Consider the following 19,102-nt stretch of genomic DNA (forward strand, 5'->3'; position numbering starts at 1 on the left):
GTGTGTTTTTTTTTTACATTTGCCATGGTGGTCAATCAGACATTACACAGACATTGTACTAGTGAGCTGGCAGGGTAAAGTCTGTTTAACGTACAGTCCAACTGATTCAGACACTTGCGTTCACACATACAGCTCCTCCAGGTAATGTCTGGATAACCTCAGGGTTGAAGTGCGTGTGTGAAAGGAAGTCACCATGTCGCCCCCTAGTGGCTTTAAACTACTTTCAAATGCTCATGTGTGGTTCAATTTCTTTATTTTATTAAAAACAAAAGTTGCTGACAACAATATATCAAAAATCACATAAAACCTGTTTCTGGCTAAAAGAGGACCAGAGTAATAGACGGCATTAAGTGTTTCTACTGTGGCTTCACACCTCAGTTGCCACTCATGTACATCTGTAACACAGTGAGGGACCAGCACTCTGACATCTAATCACCGTGTCAACTTCTTGCTTTTATCCCAAATGCTGCACTAACAAACTACCAGCATCATCATCACGGTGTCCTCTTCTACATTAGAAACACATTCACGGCTCATACATTTATATGTATATACAGTAAAGAGCAGAGGAAAAAGAGAAAAGGAATGAAAAGACAGGAGAGTAGTTCCAGTCCAGTGGCCTCATTTACAGAACAAGCTACGGATGTTTACTTGTAGAAATCCAAATTGGTGTCAAGTTAAAAGTTGAAGTTGATGTGAACATGTGTCCAGCTCTACACCAGTGCTCAGCTTCTCAGAGCTTTAAGGCACATGAGGCTGCTTTGTTTAAAGTTTCCAAATAATGAGTATAAAGAGACTTGGAATAGTTTGTACTACTGAGATTCTGTCTAAAAACAAAAGTGATGTTTTAAACATCTGACCTGATAAATATGTGAGTAATGTGCCCTTGAACAGCTTCTAACTCATGCATGCCACTTGTACGATGAAATAAATCAACAACTCCTCACGACTTTTCTGATGGAAACTGTCGCTGGATTATCTTCTATTTTAGATGATCATACTTGTTCTATGTGAGGAGTGATGTGTGGTGAAAAACACATTACTGTGGCTGTTTCCTGAATCCAAATAGATTTACAAATGATGAGTTGATTGATTGAACAGACTTTTAAAATGAGTTACAGGTGAATTTTTCCTCTTTCAACAGTCAAATACATCTTATTACTGGGATAACATGGACAATATAACAAGCAGAAAAATGTTTTAAAAATTGCTATTACCAAAATATAGACATTTGACATATACAGAGAAAGAACAAAATAAAAACCTGTTTTGAGCCCTGATATTGTTTGAAAATTAAAACAAAAAGGAGCATCCATCCTGTTTTCTTTTCACACAAACAGAGATTTAACACCTGATGTTTCTGGATCCATCATAATAAACGTTTATCCCACTTGTAAATGTAATTCGGGCTCATCCTCAGTGAACTCTGTGACGTTATACACAAGACTAGAAACAGAACCTACGAGAGAAGGATCGCCCAAAGAGTCTTTTCAGTCCATCCAGAACTGGCACGTTAGTTTCAGAGTTTCTGGTAAATCTGCAGTGGTGACGTGAGGTTTGGAGACCGCGGGCGATGGAAACAGAAAGCTGTGAAGGAAAGTTCCTCCACATGTGTTCAGGCGGGTCAAATTTCCACATCGCTCTCTTTATCGTTGTCGTGGTCGCCGTCGTAGAACTCGTTGGCTGCCTCTGGCCTGTGGAAGTTAGGTACAGGAAGTTAACTCACCGATTTTGAAATGTTTTTGTTTCGTATTTTGTCATACTTTAATAAACTTTTTTATTTATTTAGTGTTTAATGAGTGAGCTGACCTGGTGTAGTTTTCCTCGCCGCCCCTCTCATCCGGGTCGGGCTCGTCGGTGCGTTCGTAGCTCAGCATGTCAGAGGGAACGTCGTGGATCTGGACGCTGGGCGCGTGGTTCAGCATCTTCAAGTTCTCGAACACCGTCTGACGGATCTGCTCCAAGTACTGCACACACATGCACACAGTCAGATAAACTGCACACTAGATTCATGTAACCAATAACCTCAACAATTCAACAGATGCAAGACAGGAAGGAAGGACGACAGACTGTGTTTAAGCGTCGTTAAAGCGCTTTTTGAAGCCTTGAATGAAAGTAATCCACCTCAATATTTTTCCTTTGGTCCTGCAGACCTGCTTAGTGTGGATTGATGTTTTACCTGTCTGGAGTTCTGGTTTTCTATCCTGGTGCTGACGTCAGGATGCAGCGTGAAGTCTGGAGCAAAGTACTCAAAATACTCTGTGAAGGACAGAAGAAGAAGAGGATGATGATGATGGGAAGATTTCAGATAAGATAAGTACATCTTTTTCTGTCACATTTACATTTCAGCAACAACAATATCAGAAATCAAAGAACCAAAAATGATGTGGTGAGATGTAAATTTAAAAGGTCAAGTCACTGTGTGAGCTGCATTAAATAACCCACTTCTACAAGTTACATTGATCTTCCAACAGATGGCGCCAAAGTTTTAGATGTTCAATATGACAGCATGCGTGCAGAATGCATTTTCTCATTAACACGAGTAATCTGATACTGGAGGCACCAATAAAAAGACAAATTTGAGGTGCAAAGCTGCAAATAAGAGCTGTTTATATGCAGTGTATTAAAGTACAACTCACCGCTGTAAGGAAGCTCATCACTGATGGATTCATCCAGTAACAGAGACGTCTCGAAGGTCCTGCAACAGAACACAACACAACAGAGATTAAAGCAGTCGTCCGTGTCCTGACTCGCCTCAAAATGAATTTATGGGTTGTTAATGTCACGTTTATTTCTTTACTCATGTAATTACACCCATATTCAACCAGTGACAACATATCACCTCTCTCAGCTCTTGATCAAAATGCCAAATTATGTGTAGAAAGATTATAGTGCCTGTAAAAAGTATTCACACCCTCGCTGTAAAACAATAACATGAAAACTTCTAAGGGAGATGAATAGATTTTATAGGTTCTGTGTTCCTCGCTGAGTGTGGATCAGACTCACCAGCAGCGAGCCACGTTCCTGACGGTGTATCCTCCTCCTCCCAGGACCAGCAGCGGAATCTTAAAACTCTTTACAAACTCCACACACTCGCTGTGCGACAGAGAACAAAGCAAACACGCTTTAATACACAAGCAAAAGAGAATTAAAAGAAGTTGTTGCCTATCATTAGGAAACAGATGATAAGCCAGTCTCACCCGTGTCCTCGTATACTGAGGTTAAAGCATCCCAGTCTGTCACAGCCCAGAGAGTCTGCTCCACACTGGAAGGACAGAAGCACGCTGACTAAAAAAACGTGTCAACAATCATCCCAGGACGTTTTACTCAAAGTCTAAATAAACTGTATCCTGAAGCATCTGTGATTTCCTCACATATGTAGATTAAATGATCCGTTAGCTCACATGACAACAGTCAATGAAACAGACGAAGAACGCATCAGAGATTATGAATCACACACTGACCTGTAGAACGATGCAGGTCGGCTGGTAGAAATCCACCACCTGCTTAATAACCGGCTGGAACAGCTGTCTGTAGCCTGACACACACACACACACACACACACAGGTTGGCTGTGGCTCATACTACGACCAGCTGACTGAGCTACTGACACAGTCAACATAATAATAATGCAGTTCTATGTGTTTTGTTATGTTGCTTATGTATTCTGATATAATGTGATGTTTGCAGGAGGTGAACTCACTCTGGTCATCAATGCCGTCTCTGAGAGGAACATTGAGGCAGTAGTACCGGCCGCTCTCTGCCCCGACCTCATACATGTCACCTGCAGCAAACACACACACGCTGTATTAATACACACCTGTACAGAGACAACACATTAACAACATACTGTAATAAAACAGTTTCCCTTTTCCACAAGTGTAAAAATGTTAACAACACTAAATCATAAATGTTTCAGGTTGGTTATTTGTCACCATCACACTTCCTACAGCAGCACCTGAAGATGGAATAAAGAAATGTTGGAGTTCATCTATTTAACGGGCAGGTACTTCGCTGTACATGTATTATATTTAAAGAACATTAATGAATTTTTTGTTCTGCTTATAAGTAGAGCTGCAATGATTAGTCGACCGAGAGAAAATTAATTGGAAACTATTTTGATAATTAATTGATTTCTTTTTGGTCTATTTTTAAGCAAAAATGCCAAATAATTACTGGCTCCAACTACTCAAACGTGAGGATTTCATGGTTTTCTTTGTCTTCTGTGATGGTGAAGTGAATGTGTTTGGTCTTTGTACTGTTGGTCAGACAAAACAAGACATCTGGAGACATCAACTTGGGCTTTGGCAAATTATAAAGGGCATTTTTTAAAACCATTTTCTGACATTTTATAGAAAAGACAACTAAAAAAATGCATTCAAATAAATGAATGTAAAGGCTCGCGGTGGTGCTCTAAAAAACTGTACAACAAAACATTTCTTAAGATGTTTAAAGCAGCACTCACCTGTTCCTGGAAAAAAGTAGTTCCCATATTTATGGAAGGACACAGTCATGACGCGGTCAGTCAAGTAAAAGGCCTCCTGGACGCCGTCACCGTGGTGAATGTCAATGTCGATGTACAGAACCCTAGGGTGGTATCTGTAACACACACACACACACACACACACACACACACACACACACACACACACACACACAGTTGTAAAGAGAGCAACAAATACAGGAAACACTGATGAAGGTTATTCAGATGAGTGTCGGGACTCTTACTTGAGTAGCTCCAGTATACTGATGACGATGTCATTGACGTAGCAAAACCCAGACGCCTGCAGACACAGAAAAAAACATTTTAGTCCTTTAATAAGCAAAGAAGCATCCGCAGCACAATATGTGATTAAACAACATGAGGACTTCACTCTGACCTCAAATTTTTTGGCATGATGCAGTCCTCCAGCCCAGTTGATGGCAATGTCACAGATCTGGAAAATAAAGTAGAATCATATTAAAGGTCATTAAATCACCAAGACTCTGTAGTCCTGACCAGGGATGCCCCCCGAAACCCGGTTCTGAATTGAAACCAGTTCTAAAATTACTCCTCTGCTCTCTGTTGCTGCTCTAGAAACAACATTTAGTTATATTTAAAATATGAACCAATTCTAATCATGTTCTGATTTTTTTAAATAATACATTTTTAAAAAGTTATTTTGTAATAAAGAAAGAAGAATGAAGAAATAGAATATTGATAAGAGCAGTATTATTGATAAAATCCTAACGATAGCATCCCTAGTGACCAGTCTACCAGCAGTGCTACGACCGTGTTTCTGCCGTGTCAGAGAGGACAACAAAGAAGAGTTAAAAGTGTTTAAGGATGAGACGTCCAGTGATTTAGTTACCATCTGGCTCACACATGTTCATCTTTTATCAACAACATGCCTGCATCAATAAAAACTAAATCTACTAAATCAGTGCTTACGATGCTCCTGACGTTCACTGTGGTGACGCTGACACTGAATTGTGTGTGTGCGTGTAGGTGTGTGTGTGTCTTCATGCGTGTTACCTTGTGGTTGAGCTGTGTAGCACCCTGTAAAGAGGCTCCAGTGTATCTTGAGCAGAACTCAAAAAGACCCGGAAATACAGGACTGAAACACAAAGACACAGAATATTATGTGTGTTCATCTGAAAAGAGAAATGGTGGAGAATTCCAGCATTTAAGCTGCAGACTGATTACTGATGAGACTCTTTAACAGGACAGAGTTAAAAATGTTAATTATATATCTGTTTTATTCTCTATTTGCTTCAACCAGCATTTAAAAAAAAACACTACTACTGTGCAATGAATTTCAATAAACGTCAAAAATATTTTTAAGCAGTTATTTCTCACCAGTCGTCCCCGACGTTGAATGTGTTGAGGCTCTTTGTGAAGCCCTGCATGTTATTGGGGCTGACCTTCTGTAGGAAGTCTATGTAGTCTTCAGAGTGGAACCGACACATGTCATGCTGTGATGCTTTGTATGGCTTAAACACCTAACAAGACAAACATGTTTTTTTTAAATACACATAATGTACAGTACAACATTTTAGTTTTACTGTTCACTCCTGATTTTAGTTGAGCATGTGTTATTTCAGAACTGAAAGCATCAGCAGGGTCTGGATCTGTGACACTACGGCTCTTTTCTGCTCACCATCATTTTCTTGTAGAGTCCATAGTGCAACACCAGACTGTGAGTCAGAGACAGACGGTGAGGCTTCATGGGATGGCCAGCACCTGGCAGAGACGGAGAGTTATATGAAACAGAGCAGTCTTGTGCACATCCACAAAACCACAGTGAGTTCAGGTGCTGGATACAAAAAAACAACTACAGGTCTTCTCTGGTGAATACCCACAGGAAGGAAATGAGGCATATATACAGTCAGATGACTTCACAGACATCTAATCACGTGTCAAGACACCATCATCATAAGAGAAATAAAAAGAGAGAAAGTTTGCAGAAGATAGTATAAATAGTATGGATAGTACGGCCTTAATCTTTTGATTATTTTTGTGAGCATTTAAGTTTTAAGTTCCACAGCCGGTATTTCAGTTTAACGAGTGTTAACTGGTGACTCTCAGCCGAATGTGTCTGTGGTTGCTATAGTGACAGCAGCTGTTGAAAACACAAACACGGCGGTGTCCTCGTAAAAGCCTTAAATGATCTTAAATTGAATGTTCAGTGCGGTATATATTCATCGGATCCTTTTTATCTTACCTTATAAATTAAATGGTTTCAGCAACAAGAAGCATTCACATTTCTTCACTCATTTTTCTGAAATGAATCTTTTTAGATGTTAGCCTGTTTGAGAGGAAATACTGAATCTCGTTGAAGTATCCACACTGATGGATCACAAGTTGAACAGACTGGTCAAACTGGGTGGCTACTGGCCAAACAGTCTGTAAACAATATCTAGCCACAAACTGAACATATTGTGCGTACACAATGACAAACAGGTTAATTCTTTAAATATGAATATTCACCAGGCCTTATTCCCAATATCATCATTGTTTTGCTTGTTATATCATCATTATTTTCAGTCAAATGTTTCCATTAATTTGTTGTGTTTTTTAAATCAGTGAATACATTGGTTGTAAAGTGTGGTTTATCTTTGTTTGATCAGCTGCTCAATCAGGAAGAGTGGAAGCAGGTTTGCATCATTGGGTCCTCTTGGCAGTGAGGGATTGGGCATTGTTAGGATGTGGGGAGATGGGTGACACTCTTGTGTAGTAAATGACATTTGGTTGAACTTTGTGCACTTATGAACAATTTGTATGCTTATGGAAGATTGTGATTGTCAGAGGTAACAGAAAAACCCATTGTTTATAATTGTGTGGTATTCTGTATGCTTTGAAAGCCTAGTATCTGTGTAGCTTACCCCCATACTTACCTGAGCAGGTGGTATGTTCCAATTAGGTGCGGAGGAGAAGCTAAAATATCAGTCAGTGGTCAGTAGGAACAGAGCAGCTGGCAGCTCATTTTGAGACTGCACATTTAATATGTCTGCTACTATGGCGTAAGTTATTTAGATGAATTTTCCGGGGCTCATTTTTATCTCTGTTCGTTAATATTTTATTTTTTTAATATTATATTTTAGGGGCGGCGGCACTACAGAGCCACTTTGCTGTTGAGGATAACTGTATAAAATCCCCAGATAGGCTACAACAGGCTGCGGTTTGTTTCCAACATTGTAAAAAAAACGATACAAGAGGTTAATGCTTTTTGTTGAGCACATTTTAAGTTACGTAAATGTTTAGTGTAGATAATAAACACAGATGAGTATTGATTAAAGTAATATTGATAAGGCTTTTTGGAGCCAATTGCCCACAACACATTCAGCTGAGAGTCACCAGCTAACACGGTCAATGGTGGATCCGAAACACCGGTAACATCAGATTTAAGGTGCATTATCCTACTATATGAAAATATACTGTGCTGAAATATTATTTCATTTCAACTGTCAAAGTACGAGGGTTGTATGACATACTGCGGTTGCTTCAAAGCGATGAATAAAGCGTTAACTAAAACTAACACACAGCACAGACGGAGACACACGGAAACTGTGAAATTGTATCAACATGTAGGTATGAATACGAGACAGTAATATGATGATAACCTGCCTCAGCAAATCCCAAAAAGTACTGTGAGAGCGTGAAATGCTAAAAGAATAAAACACATCCCTACATAGCATGTCGCTAGCTTACATTAGCATCCATTTCCTTCTGCAGGCCGGCTCATTGCGATAACCGAACTCACCGTAATGAAAGTTGCCCACGTCGGGGTCGTAAAAATACGATGTTCTGTTGGACATTCTGAAACAAATATCTTTCTACTTTTTCCCTAAATGTGTGGCTGTTCTTGCAACTATACAACCCGCATTTTCCTTTCAATTAGCAGATAGCCGCCATGGTAAACAGATTGTACTTCGTCATCAAGACGGGTCAGTAATGGTGGAGAGGGGCGGGGGGAGAAAGATAGCGGCGTTACATTTTTTTTTTTACCCGCATTCTGTGAAGACCCGCCCTACTCTACCTCTGATTGGCTCTAACTCTGAACGCTAACCCTAACCCAATCATCTCACTTCCCTTGCCTAAACCTAACCAATCTAAACAACGAAGGCAACGAGTACTAGCCAATCAGAGGCAGAGTAGGGCGGGTCTCCGTGGAATGCGGGTGGGAAAAAAGGAAGATAAGCGAGATATGACAATTAAATGAATTTCATCTGTTTGTGGTTGTCATTGATCCCAATTTAAAGGATATGTTCAGAGTTTTTCGAGTCTGTATTAAAACAACAGTCAGGTACCCATGTGACCAGTGAAAGAGGTTTTCCTTGCTGTAGTATTCCTCCTGTTCATACTGGCTATTAAAAGATCCCCTTCAAATGTGGGCCAAAATCAAAATCCAGTGTGTCCACACAGTCATTTTTTGCAAAAATGCATTTAAAGTCGATGTGAAGCTTATATGAGGCTTCAGCAGTCTGAGTTAGTCATATCAAGTGGGTATCTGCCACATTTACAGTCTTTTTAGCATCAAATTCCCTCTTTGTGTTTCCTTGGAGAGTGTTTCCCTGTTGAGCTGCGGTGGAAGTATAGTAACAAAAAGAGGAACTTTGGCACTAAAAAGACTAACATTGAAAAAACTCTACTTGATTTGACTCATTTGGATGACTGAAGCTTTATATTAGTTTCAGATAAACTACACAGAAGGTGGATTTTGGCCCCCATCACTTACATTGTAAGTGCATTATGGAGGGATCTTCTAATGGTCAGTATGAACAAGAGGAATGATTACAGCAAGAAAAACATGTTTCAATGTTCATTTGGGCTCCTGACTGTTCTGAGCCCGTCCTCTAACAAAACAAACGTGTTTAAGAAATATCCAAAATGTCTAAAAAAAGAAATTTATTTGTCAAAGGCAAAGTACTTTCTGTGATATCACAGACTGTGTGTGAGTGATGAAAACATACAGTAGCTTGTTTGCTATCATACACGTCATGATACTTTACCATAAAATGTATGTGGCCTGTCAGGGTAAAATATGGTGGAAGCGCCTACTGTGGGACAAAATCTGAAGCAATTGGAGACAAATTTGTGAAAAAAATCTAATGCACAATTAAATGGATATATAAAGAGAACAATTTATGATGAGTTTGTATATAAGTAGGCCAAAATAAATTATAAATACATTTACAAATATGTCATTCCTCATGAATGATTTGCTTATTTGTTATGTATTCATTTTGAATTACTTTCAAAAGTCAAGTTTGTTTCTTATACACAAAAGCCCCATTACTTTCTGGGATAATAAAAACAGAAAAGTGAATCATTTGACCTTGAGTTTTCTAAAATACCCCCAAGACAAAATTTCACTCTGTTGGCAAACTCTGCACAAAATACCCCAAACGATTTTATTGGAAAATGCTTTTTTGAACCCTAGCCTGAATCTTTTCATTGCTATCCAAATGTTGGGAAAACACATTTCCTGCGATGGTATGTGCTTGACAGCTATAAAAATAATGTGCCATTAAAAAAATATCTGAGGACTGTCAAATAGGAATATCAAAGGACTACTGTGTGAATCAGTAGATTTTGACGGTATTAAGCAGAATAACACGTCTCTGCAGGTTTAGTTAAAATAACTTGCATTCAAAACAGTACCAAAGAGCTAACTGTGACACTGTTTATGTTGGACACCTGTTGATTAAGAAAACTTCTGAATGAGAGCATGCAGGAACTTTTCCAGATCATAAAGGGATAGAAACCAGGTTTTACACACGTGGCAGTGAAAGGAAGGTGCACGAGTTATAACACAAAGCAGACACGTTACTCTGCATCCACTGGATTACACACACATGCAGTAAAAGCAAAGCAAACATACCACATGCACGTTATTTTTTTTAGTGTAATATTGGGGTTTAAAGATACACCAGCTAAAATTTCTTCTTCATCTCTTCATCACAGTAAAGAATTCTGTGTGTGTGTGTGTGTGTGTGTGTGTGTGTGTGTGTGTTTTCATGTGTGTGAGATGGCCAGACCAGATGTGCCGGAGAGGTCTACCAGCACAACTACACAGACAGGGTCATGTCTGCCTGCAGTGTCTGTCTGTGTGTGTGTGTATGTGTGTGTGTGTGTGTGTGTGTGTGTGTGTGTGTGTGTGTGTCTGATGTGTATGTGACAGCTAAACCCTTGAGAGAAATTTAGTGTGATTTATTGGTACACCCTAATAAACACTGCTATCTGCCATTCCTGTGCACACATGCACACACACAATGACATGCACTCACATGAACCAATAACAGGAGGAGCGTAGGAGTGAATGATTTAGTGATGAGTGAGCTGCTTCCACAAGGTCTGCAACTAATGATTATTTCAGTCTCATCTCATCAGTTTTTCAATTTATTTTTTGGATTGATTAAATTATTGTTAGGTCTATAAAGTGCCAAAAAATAAAAACTACAGTATATTATAGACTTTCCCTCCTTTCTCCATCTACACACCTGAATCTACCCAGTAATTGTCTGCACCTGCTGCCCATTCCCTCATCAGCTCCTCACTATTTGTACCAGTCCTTTTCCTTTGTTCTTTGCCAGTTCATCAAAGTTGCTTTATGGGACACTTCCATCCTGATCCTATCTGATCCTGGACTTTATCTGTTCCTGCTGTTCCTGTGGTTTGAATCTTTTTGCCTGTTTTTCTCCTGCCTATCTGCCTTGCCTCTTTGAACTGCTTACCTGTTTTGGACTAGCTCCCGTTGCTACTTGTAAGCCTGAGTTTTTGCTTTTGCTTTAAATTAACTTCACATTTCACCTGCCAGTCTGCATTTGGGTCCAGTCTGTCCCAACCTCACTGGTGACAAATGATGTCCTACTCAAGTGTTACTGCACCCAAAGGTTGTAACCTTTTTAGTGTTTGTGGGCTTTACAGACTCTATATACAGATGGACATAGTGAGGTGTGTTCCAAGTGACGCAAACGATTTTCCCAGTTTTACTTCACCCAGAGAGCAAATCTTCTGATGGTGGAAATTCCTTTTAAAATGAACTGATTTTGCTCTGCAATTTCACAAAATGCTGGTGTGATCAGGCTCTCAAAACCTCGTATCATGTAGTTATTAGAGATGGATTCCAATAGCCTCTTCCATTTTGGATTTGGTTCCCATTCGTCAAAATACCTGGATATGTTAAGCTCCAGTGATCACTCAAACCTTTCATCTCTTGTAACTCCTTATTTTTTTATTAGTGAAGAGCAATGGAAAACAAAGGTAGCTGGTTAAAATGACTCCCACTTAAACTTTGATTCGTATCATAGCAACATTTTCATTCAGAATCAGGCCCTTTTAGTATTTGGAAGTAATTTGTGAACTATAGCTACAGGCTATAGCTGTTAAATGAATGTGTCAGATAATTAACATTTCATTTATTATGCTGCTCATCTCATTTTCAAGGAACATTAATCAGGCTGCCACTAAAAACTGCACTGTTTTTTCCATATCAATCAACAAAGTTAGACATCTTTGAGTAGTTAGCCTGCAGTTATTTGCAGATGTTGAAAGGCAACCTAATAAGATTTGATAAGGGATTTGAGGTTTTGGTTACATTAAGCTCTTAGTTATCATACTGGTATTTGAGATAAAAATCTGTTCCGTATTCAAAGACTAGGGGGTGTTGTATAACATTGTAGATTACTAGTTTACACATTCAGGTTGACAAGGTGGAAAGTCTACATGGAAAAAGTCTGCTTCAGAGTGACGGTTGAGGCAGACACTGTCAAGATACAAGGCTTTTGAAGTGTTTGATGGAGAGAGGCTGGCATGAGAGCAGCACTGCCTCGCCTTCACTCTGCAGAATGTGTGTTGGCTTGTTGGCTGTTTTGCGTTGGAATGTCAGGATGTAAATTTCACTTTCTCTCCCCTGCTTTTTACTTCCCCTCTCTCTCTCTCCATCTTTCTCCGCCTGCAGCTAAATGGCAGCACTTCCCTGGGTTGAATGATTCATGTGTTATGAATTCCTGACGTTACAAACCAGATTTGAACCTGGCATACCCCTTGTATATATTATACGGGCTTGCTGTATTTGATATATTCTTTCTTTGGAGGTGATGCTGTGGCCATCAGGTCATGTTCCCTTTTAGTCACACTCACCTGGGTGTACCTGCCCTTTTGAGGTATTCCCAGATCACTTTTACTTTCATACAGCACACGCCAAAACCAAGCCAATTTTCATTTAAAGCCCCCTCCAGTCAAATGTGTTTCGCTTTTTATTCATTCAGTCGGATGTTTGAGCTTCACTGTGCAAAATGATGTATGTGCAGTTTGACACTAAAAGGATGTTTTTACATTCATCTGCTGACGAAGGAAAGTTTCTCTTCTTCCTTAAATCTGAGTTTAAGGCATGTACCTACAAGCATGATTTGATTCACAGTTGAGTTTGGAGCAAACCAAGGGACAGTATGCAATTTACACAAGTGTGATGTGGAAACTTGAAGCCTCCAGTGCATAAACACTGAGAATAGACTTTACAGTGAAGTAGGAGACATCTTGTGCCCAGCAGTTAAAAATGAAACACATTTGCATATTTATAGATTCTGGACTTTTAAAGGAGTAGAGGGAAAATGTTAGGATTTATTTTTTTTACATGGTAACTGAACATTCTTTGTGGAAAAACATGTCGGACACAATTTATTATTCTAAGCAGGGGATTTTATGTCCTAAAACATGTCCCTGTGTACACAAAAGTTGTTTTCCTGCTGTGAGAAGACTACAGTGAACAAGGTCTTCTTGCTAGAGAGTAGCACAGAAAAAATGGAGCAAGGTTTCTTCAGATTTTCAGCTATTTTTAAAGATCCCTCCAGACAAGTATTAAAACATATAAATACTCTGGTTGGAACAATAATGTGTATCTAATTTTTTTTCCACAAGAAAAGTATAATTACCACTTTAAAATCCTTAAAATGGCATCTACTCCTTCTCCCCCATTACATATTCTAGGATCTATGAATATGCAAATATATTTCATTTCAGATGTTAAAGCTGCAGTGTGGGACTTTTGTCTCCCCTTTCTGGCAGTGAGAGTAACTACAAAAATACTGTCGACAAATGCTTATGTCATAGGCTCTGCTGTAGCTTACTCCGTCGCTATTGTTGCGGCTGTAAAACAGTGGATAAATTGTTTTGAGCATCACACAACCATGTCCAATAACGTTTGGAAAGTCTAGAAGAGCTGCATGACTAAATTATTTTATCCCCAGTCGAGTTAGCAGAAGGCTAACCAGAAGTTAGCCGGTTCAGCCAGAGGAAGTCTCCAGTGCGCATTCACCCGGCCAGTGCAGGAATGTCAAATCCGACACCAGATTTAAAAACTCCAGTATACCTTGAAATACAGAGCGATTTATCTGGTAGTAATAGGCTTAATCAGCATTGCGTGAACTTGTTAAGCAAGGGCTTGAATGTAATGGATGTTCATTTATATAAGTTCCACGCTGCAGGTTTAAACTGCTGGAAACAAGAGATGTCTACTTCACTGTAAAGTCTATTCTCAGTGTTTGTGCACTGGTGGCTTCAAGTTTCCACACTTGTGTAAGTTGAATATTGGACCACGATTGGCTTCAAAATCAGTTAGTACAAAATATACCTAAATTCAAATTTGAAATGAAGACAGATCAAGAATTAGGTTTTTATTTATTTATTTTTTTTTTATATATTTCACGATGCAGGAATATTGATCCACTTCAGCTTATAATGTGCACAGTGTGGTAGAAAAAGGTCACCTTTCCCTAGAATAAATCTATACTGGAGAAAGGTGATCTATAGGGGAAAATGCCCAATATGTAATAGTATAGGTTTGCTTCTTATTACATGTTCGACCCATCAGTTAGACATTGGTAGGTGATATTAGTTATTGACAACACTTCAGACATCAGTAAAGAGTGTCTCTGCATCACAGTATTATGGCCTTTGCAGTGACAAATGAATATCAATTTGTGCGTAACTCTGCTTCTGTTACTCATATTGGTAAATTAATTACTGCAAAAATACATTTGAAGAGCAAATTTATAACCTAATCAATTACTGAGACTGCAGACTTTCAGATATTCACTTTGCTCCTTTATTAACAGTGTAGCAAACTTGATGAGGAGCCCTGTTAGAGGCCTGTCAAGCTCTACGTTTGCACAGCTATGAAATCAGTCTATGTGTGTGTGTGTGTGCATGCATGTATATGTGTCTGTGTGTGTGTGTCTGTGTGGGCTTCATCCTTAGTTGGCTTGTTTTGGCCCCAGGGTCCAAATCTGTTCTTTCAAGCATCTGTCTCTGCCTGTTTATTGAAACACACACACACAGAGACATGTGCCCTCTCTAACTCATTCCTCTTTGTCATTGCCATGGTGATGTATACAATATACAGAGGTCTAAGGTATTATCAGTGACACACAACTACACACATACAAGTATTTTAAAAGTGGTAACAGCCACTTGATGTCAAGAAAAAATGGGCAGACTGACAAAAAAGCCTGGGTGAAAATGGCTACCACACAGTCAGATTTTCAGTCTGTATGTATCCCTGTTCTTTCCTTTGTTTTTCCTCTGTTCAATGAGGGAAAGAAAATGCATGATGTCAGCATGACGAATTTCAAAATCCGGTACTGTGCAAGGTCACCAGGATACCTGAAAATATTGACAAAGAACTGTGTCCACTGCAGCTGTCAGCAACCTGGTTTCTGCATTTTCTGCACAAACCCGGTTCACTATAACACAGAACTTATTTTAAAATTTTCAGACCTTCAGAGTCCAGATTTTCAAAGTTTTAGAATTATTTATTATAAGGTGTACTTTTTCCTCAATTGCTTTGTGAAATAAAACTAACTGCTGCTTGCTGCCACCATGGCATAGCAGAAGGATCCTGCATTGGGAAATATTACACAAATGCAAGTTGGGCCACGTCAAGTTGTGTTAAAAAGTGCACATCTGCCCCACTGCCTTTTCCCTTTCTGTGACATCTCAGACCCTTTCAGTTTGCCAAACGTTTCACATATTAAGACAGCAAAATCAACACAGAGGCAGTGAAGGCAAAATCATCACAAGAGTTTATTCTGGCCTTCCACAAGGTTCTAGTCCAGCAATTCTCCCAAGGGTACACAGGTACTGAACTCCCAGCAGCCCTAGCAGTGCTGTCCAGAATTTGGCTTCAGTGTAGGAGCAGTCTCTACTCTGGAGTCCTCATCGTCCATGACATCACCTGCTGCATGACAGATGTGGAGAATCGTAGCTCATGTGATTACAGATGACATAAAGAAAAGATCAGTCTCCACTGACTACAGGATGCAGTTCAGCACAGGCTTGGAAAGGGGTGAGCCTATTGATGGATGTGTGCAGGCAGGTGTAGCCACCATCCCCCGTTGTAAAGTGGGTGGAAACAGAGAAAGAAGAGATTTTAATTATACAGAATAGAAAGAAGTGCTTGTGCATGAGGTGTGTTTGTTTGTGTTTGCTTCAATCCCAATGTGACACCTATAAATTGTTCCTGAATGCCTCAGGTGTGTGTGTTTGTGTTTGCTTTAATCCCAATATGACACCCATGAACTGTTACTGAATGCCTCATGGGCGGCCAAGTGTGCAGAGCTTTGCCCAGTGCTGTTCAGTGCTGCTGCTGCTGTCAGTGGATGATGAATGATTTGGTCCGGGAAGCTGAGTCACAGGGCTACAGCACAGTAAATCACATACCAGTTGCAACCATGCTTCATCACCATGTCCAGTGGTGTGCATTAGATGATATGTTCAGCAGGCAGTACTGTCTTCAGGAGCTGTCCATTCACCTTCAGCTTTCTATACAAAAATGCAGACAGTGTGCCAACAAGTGCTAACTCCATTTGTGCATATTTAGGTACTCTGAATGTGATTTATCACAGTCTTGGTTATATATTGTACATAATGTAGATATATTGTATAATCAGGTCCACAGGGGTCACTTACTTACTCACCGTTTCACTCACAGTTTTGTTATAGCAAAGTCTGGCTTGGATGTCAGGAAAACCGGGTGTGTATTGGGACAAATATTTTGGCATCCTCAAACTTGCATGTGCACTGAGATAAATCTAGACTTCCAGAAGGGTCAACAACAGGTTCTGGTGACCTAGAATAATTTATTCCTCAGCAGACAGTAAATATACATGCATTTACCAATGGTACATCTAGATAAAACTAATGCATTCTAATACAAGAGCCCTGCAATAAAGCCTACCTCAATGAAGGTTGTAATGTTTAGTTTAGTGTCATTTTGGAGGCTGTAGTTTGTTGTGCTGTTGAACTATATTGGGTTATACTGAGAGGTTTCTAATATTTTGTCATATTCTTTAATCAATGAAAATATAATTAATCCATCTACATGAAGGTAAACCCCATGGTGGTGTTAGAGGAACAGTCAGGAGATAGTTGACTAGAGGAAAAGTGAGAGGAACATATTATCTGGGAACAATTAATGTCTGTACAACATTTCTTGTCAATCCATCCTGGAGTTGTTGAGGTTTTTCAGTCTGGTCCAAAGTGGTGGTTGGATCAACTGACCAATCAACCAAGGTTGCAGAGTGAGAGACAAGATGGACAGAGGATGACAAACTCACAGAAATGGAGAAATGGAAATGAGAAAGAGAAGAGGGAGATGGAGTAGAACTGAAAGTGAGGGATGGAGAATTGAAACAGAAACAGATCAGACACATGACCCAGTGTCTGTCACAAATCCAGCTGGACCTCATGATGTGTTTGTTCTTAGTTCATATGAGGTCCAGCAGTAACATATCCTTTCATTCAGTAATCTTCTGTTGTTATTTACCTTTAGAAGTAGTGTTATTTGGGGAGCCCACCAACCAGCTTCCCATGTCACATGAAAAATATTCCAGATCTGTCATTGCCACAAGCAGTCATGGCCTCGTACAAGTCACATGGACTGATAGTACAATATGTATCAGATAGAGAACTCAAAACGGCAGTGATTATAGTTCAAATAAATCAGATTGCAGCGCCTGTAACTTTATCACGCCTTAATGAACTTGTCTGCACTCTCCCTGCTGCCAATCCAGAATTCACTTAAACCTTTCCAGATGTGAAAGCACATCCTAAATCCCTACCTGCTCCAGAGATGCTGTTCAGCAGTTAACCCTGACGTCTGAGCCAGCTGTAGAGAGGAGCAAGAAGACAAAACGTTTCCCAGCAGGGATCAATATAATCATTCCAATAATGATTAACTGACTCCAGTGTCTTGAAGCAATTTTCTGAGCAGCTCAGACCCCACATTGTAGCAATAACCACAGTCAAGATCCAGGAGATGTGTTTTATACCTCAACCTTATCAGTGATTTGCCTATTTCTCTGCTACCAGTACTGCATGTCAATAAATTTCATGTAGGCCTAAGTGGGCACTTGGAGAGAGAAAGTTTGAGAGGATTAAATACACACTCATAAATCACAATTGCCCTTTAGAAGGCTTAACCGAGAAAGATTATTACAACAACAATATTACATAAGTTGGTCAGTTGATCCAACCACCATAGTGCAGAGGAAATAAAGAAACACCACAATGCATTGTGGGTTAGATGTGCCCCTTCAGTTTCCATCATTGTTCACTCAATCTGACAGAAGTGTAGTTGAGTTTTCTGGGTACTGGAACATTGCTTAACATGGTGATGGAGATTCCTCTGGACGGCAAGTCAACAATGGCTTCTCCAACCACTACTGAAATACATAGTAGAAGTAATGCAACATGTCTTACCAGGCAAGGAGGGCTGCCCTGTCCCAGCCTTACAAACTAAGGTTAAGTTTTATAAATATTCATTCCTACATGAAAGTTTGGTATTCAGCTTCACTGTTGTGAATGTGGTGCCAATGTTAAGATCAGGCAGTTAGTTTCAGTAAAAACAATAAAAAAGAGATTGTGTAGCTTTAATGTGCAGTGAAGTCAGAGTCTGTTTCACCATAGTGAGGACAAGTTCCACTGACCGCAGTGAAAAAACATTGTTCTGCTCCATTAGGACTTATAAAGGCACAATGAGGAATATGATTCATGACTATTATATGATAGTAGATCTTTTTTGTTGTCCCTTCTCTCCTCACAAAGTTCACAATGAGTCCACTCCCAATGCTAACCAGTTCCACAAGGTCTTCTTGTCAATAAGCCAAGCCCGCCTTAGAATATATTGTATATGGTTATTGCCTTTCTGTCATTCGTCATGCATTCTCCATTTCATGCAGTTTACTACAACATATAAATGGCATGCATTGCCCTCAAAACTTTGGGGGTCCAACATTATACACAATACTGATTTGATTTGGGGACACAATAAGTGTTTTTTAGATTTTCTGTTTAACACATCTTTCTTGGGGGAAAAAAATCCACTTTGAAAAGGCAGTGATTGATTTTGTCTGTTATATATTATATTACGCTGATTACCACAAGATTACAAATCATTATCTTTTGCATCATCCATTTGTTTTCCCAGTAAGCACCCATATTTTATTTGCTTGACCAAAAAAATGTAAGAAACATTACACATTATCAGAGGCTGATACCCAGTATACAGCCAAGTCATCCCAGTGATAAATCACTCAGTGGACAGCGGCAATAAAAACCCTA

General features: G+C 39.5%; 1 protein-coding gene across 2 annotated transcripts; it reads right to left on the bottom strand.

Annotated features, from left to right (window-relative positions):
- Nucleotides 1–236: 236 nt before the first annotated feature.
- hdac3 (histone deacetylase 3) lies at nucleotides 237–8,448 on the bottom strand. Of its 2 annotated transcripts, none has more exons than XM_067598606.1 (15): nucleotides 8,244–8,448; nucleotides 6,141–6,223; nucleotides 5,840–5,982; nucleotides 5,516–5,597; nucleotides 4,881–4,937; nucleotides 4,729–4,784; nucleotides 4,466–4,599; nucleotides 3,704–3,784; nucleotides 3,465–3,538; nucleotides 3,201–3,265; nucleotides 3,007–3,096; nucleotides 2,640–2,698; nucleotides 2,180–2,259; nucleotides 1,810–1,967; nucleotides 237–1,694 (listed from the first exon to the last, which is right to left on the bottom strand). In XM_067598606.1, exons 1-15 carry the CDS (start codon nucleotides 8,296–8,298, stop codon nucleotides 1,625–1,627), a joined length of 1,287 nt encoding a protein of 428 aa, XP_067454707.1. In that variant the 5' UTR covers nucleotides 8,299–8,448; the 3' UTR covers nucleotides 237–1,624. The 2 variants fall into 2 exon arrangements, with proteins under 2 accessions (XP_067454707.1, XP_067454708.1); XM_067598607.1 differs by lacking the exon at nucleotides 8,244–8,448 and adding an exon at nucleotides 6,705–7,106.
- Between the last annotated feature and the right edge of the window lie 10,654 nt (nucleotides 8,449–19,102).

The sequence above is a fragment of the Thunnus thynnus genome, chromosome 9, assembly GCF_963924715.1.
Source record: "Thunnus thynnus chromosome 9, fThuThy2.1, whole genome shotgun sequence".
Taxonomy (NCBI): Eukaryota; Metazoa; Chordata; class Actinopteri; order Scombriformes; family Scombridae; genus Thunnus; species Thunnus thynnus.